Genomic DNA, 4080 nt, shown 5'->3' with positions numbered 1-4080 from the left:
TTTAGAACATGGTGTGTGATGATATTATGGTCTTCAATGGAGCTTGTAAGAGAAGAGGTTGGACAAAGAAACGACATCACAATTCTTTTTTGTTGGTAAATAACATATCTTTATTTATCTTACAAATCCTCATGGAAAAATACATGAAAATCTGCATCAAAAACGCGCGGATTTTCAACTGCGTTTTCTGCTAAGAGAGGAAGAAATTGAGCAGAAAATTCCACAGGCAAATCCGTAACGTGTGCACATAGCCTAACAGTGTTTTATGTGTGTTTTTTCCAGAAGAAGCCTATAGAGAAACAAAGCACCAAAACCGCAGAGTTCAGCAGCGTCTTCAGACCTCAGAGAGCGGAGATTTCATGGAATCACGTCCACGTTGCTTGGACATTTAGACTGTGTTCACATGTAGCGTAAATGCTGCGTATTTTCTGCTGCTGTTTTTACATGAATGTTATGCTGTGTCTGACTGTCCAAGCAGAGTGGCTGTGATTCCATGAAAACTGCGCCGCTATTAGACTCCAGCAGACAGTATCCTCCATTATGTAACAGTCAGTATTTCTCTATAGTCTTGTCTCCTCCTGGTTACAGCTGTTCTTCCTTTCCCTTTTCTTTCCTTGCCTTTCCCATTCCTTCTCTCCCCTCCTACCTCCTATATGTTTTATATATAAGGGGTCTTATCTGTGCACCGTAACCCTTTCCCTGCCTGTCTGGACAGACCAAGCTTTTTCATTTTCCTTCTATCCCTGTAATTTGTAATGTTTCTCTTTTCTCCATGTCCCTTAATAAACCATATTTTTCCTTCCCAATTCTCATCCTTAACCCTTTCCACCCTTTATTTTGCCTATATCTTTTGTCCCTTTAAATTTTGATTTATTTTTTTTGCTTGTATTTTGTCCTTGGTTGCTTCTATATTAGTCCATGTTCACATGTTGCATTTTTTATGCATTTTTTTCAGCAGGAAAATCCTTCTCTCTCGGCAGTAAGAAACTTGCTTCAAAAAATCCCGGTTTTGCTTAGTTTTTGTTGCGTTGTTGTCGGGGTACATTTGTCTCTTGTTCATGCTGATAAAGTTTAGTGCATAAAAAAATCAGATTCAAGTTCATCAGGTTTTGGCTCCAAAAATGCAGCAAATCTGATATCTGCGATTTTTCAGCATTTTTTCAGCATTTTTCGCACCCCTATTGCTTTTAATGGCTGAAAAATGCAGAAAAAATGCTGAAATAAGTGACGTGCTGCATTCTGCAGAAACCAAGGTATTGTACGAAATACTGCGGAGAAAAATCCGAGCTGTGTGCAGGAGATCGCGGGAACCTCAGAGACTTTACAGGTGAAACGCAGGGAAACATTTGTATTAAAACCGCTCCACCTTGTGATCCCACTGTGATGTCAGCCCCCGTCCTCCATGTACAAGGGGGAAACTGATGGAACTATAAAGTCTTCATTCCCCTAATGTCTGCCCTGTTCTGTCTTCTCAGGTCACCTGACGAATACGGCGAGAAAGATGATTATTATTTTATGATTCTACAGAAGACGTCCATTCCATTATACAGCATTGTTTTTGCTCTCGGGATTATCGGTAATGGATTAGTCATCTGGATTGCCGGATTCAGGATGAAGAACACAATCAGTGCCGTGTGGTTCCTCCACCTGGCCATCGCCGACTTCCTGTGCTGCTCCTCTCTCCCCCTGAGAATTGCTGACTGGGCTGCAGTGTTCTCACACCCCCCACATCTTGCATATTGTATAGTGAACATGTTTCTGTTTAATGTGAACATGAGCGCCAGTGTTCTCCTCCTGACGGCCATGAGCATTGACCGCTGGGTGTCCGTCATGTGGCCATTCTGGGCCAAAGTTCATAGATCTCGTAGCCTGGTGAGAATCAGTGCAGCGATCATCTGGGGGCTGAGCGTCACTGTGGCCGGTGCGCTGTATTATGTGTATAGATACCATGTAGGTTATCTACAAGAATGGTGTGTAGATGGTTATCTCAGTTCTCCTTATAACGGAGAGTTACGTCTGACCATGCAGTGGATCAGATTGGTTATAATGTGTGTGATCCCGTTTCTCATCATCGTCACCTCTTATGTCACCATTTTCTACAAACTTAGAAAAAGTAAGAGATCCCAGAGATCTCAGAGATCCTCCAGGATCATCACCGCTGTTATATCGTGTTTCTTCATCTGCTGGTTCCCATATTACATCTGGCTACTAATATTCTTGTATTATGGAGACTACATAACATCCTATTATTCTTATCTCATAGCATTATATACTGTATCCTCTATCACTACCAGCCTGGCTTGTCTGAACAGTTGCCTGAATCCAATCATTTATGTGTTTCTGACAGCGGATTTCCAACACGGTTTCCTCAGATCCATCCCCTCCAGGCTAGAAAGAGCCTTAGGTGACCCTCCTAATGACCTGTGCGGGGAGCGAGGAGATGCAGGAGACTCTCGCCCTACTGATGTGTAATGTATAATCCTGGGATCTCCTCTATGTGACACCTCTTAACCCCTTGGAGACTGGGACATTTTTCTAGTTTCTTTCCTTTTTCTGCCCAAATACCATAAAGCATTATTTTCCCATGAAGGACGGATTTTTGCAGGATGAAATGTAATTATGAAAGTCTCCCTTCATGTTACCACATAATGTGCTGAAAAATGGGTGAAAAAATAATCCCAAGTGAAGTGAAATGGTGAAAAACAAATTGTAATTCCACCATAATAATAAAGTGACCCAGTAGTTTCTGCAGATCACATCAATTAACCCCTTCACCTCCTTGGGATTTTCCATTTTTGAGTTTCCGCTTTTTTTGCTCCCCTTCTTTCCAGAGCCATAACGTTGTTATTTTTCCGTCAATATGGCCGTGTAGGGCTTGTTTTTTGGGGGACGAGTTGTACTTTTGATTGACACCATTGGTTTTGCCATATAGTGTACTGCAAAATGGGAAAAAACTCAAACTGCGGTGAAATTGCAAAAAAAAAAGTGCAATTCCACAATTGTTTTTTATTCATTTTTTTTACCATATTCACCAAATGCTAAAACGGACCTGCCATTATGATTCTCCAGGTCATTACGAATTTGTAAATACCAAACACGTCTAGGTTCTTTTTTATTTAAAAAAATCCAATATTTCTAAAAAAAAAAAAAAGTCCCCATTTCCTGATACCCGTAGCGTCTCCATTTTTCGTGATCTCAGGTGGAGTGAGGGCTTATTTTTTGCGCGCTGAGCTGATATTTTTACTGATACCATTTTGGTGCAGATACGATCTTTTGATCGCCCGTTATTGCATTTTAATCCAATATTGCGGCGACCAAAAAAACAGGAATTCTGCAGAGTTGATTTTTCTCTCGTTACGTCAATTACTAATCGGATTAATAATTTTTATATATTGATAGATCAGGCGAATCTGAACGCGGCGATACCTAATATGTGAATAATTTATTCATTGTTTTATTGGGAATGGGGGGTGATATAAACTTTTATTTATTTGTTTATTTTTTAATATTTTTAAAACATTTTTTACTTGCTTTAATAGTCCCCTTAAGAGACTTGAAGCTGCGATCTTCTGATCGCTTGTTCCACACATAGAAGGTCCTTTAGCCCTGCTATGTGTAACTAAAATGCTCATCAGCTAAGTGCACCAACCACTGGGGGGCGCTCATAGCTATCAGACAATGACAACCACAGGGGACTCCTGCAGACCCCGGGTTGTCATACCAACCCATCGGCGACCCACAGTCATGTGACACGTGAGCCGATGGGCGGGGCTTGTGGGAGGCTTCCGGCACGATCATGTTAAATGCCAGAGATTGACAGCGGCATTTAACATGTTAATAGCTGCAGGTGGATCGTGATTTCACCAGCTGCTGTTGGAGCCTGCAGCAACAGGAGGAGGCGACCTTGGGTGTACCTATACGTCTAAGGTGGGAAAGGGGTATATATGCATATACAGTCATGGCCAAAAGTATTGACACCCCTGCAATTCTGTCAGATAATACTCAGTTTCTTCCTGAAAATGATTGCAAACACAAATTCTTTGGTATTATTATCGTCATTTAATTTGTCTTAAATGAAAA

The 4080-nt window shown here is 41.2% G+C and overlaps 1 protein-coding gene across 1 annotated transcript; it reads left to right on the top strand.

Moving 5' to 3' along the window:
- Window positions 1-1515: 1515 nt before the first annotated feature.
- On the top strand, window positions 1516-2626 carry LOC141052966 (C3a anaphylatoxin chemotactic receptor-like). Its single transcript, XM_073550298.1, has one exon. The coding sequence runs from the start codon at window positions 1516-1518 to the stop codon at window positions 2470-2472; it is 957 nt and encodes a 318-aa protein (XP_073406399.1). The 3' UTR covers window positions 2473-2626.
- The last annotated feature ends 1454 nt before the right edge of the window (window positions 2627-4080 follow it).

This window comes from Dendrobates tinctorius, unplaced genomic scaffold (genome assembly GCF_039654945.1).
Source record: "Dendrobates tinctorius isolate UK_male_01 unplaced genomic scaffold, ASM3965494v1 ptg000164l, whole genome shotgun sequence".
Taxonomy (NCBI): domain Eukaryota; kingdom Metazoa; phylum Chordata; class Amphibia; order Anura; family Dendrobatidae; genus Dendrobates; species Dendrobates tinctorius.
Note: the sequence above shows the minus strand (reverse complement) of the source record. Positions and strands in the feature narration are given on the sequence as shown.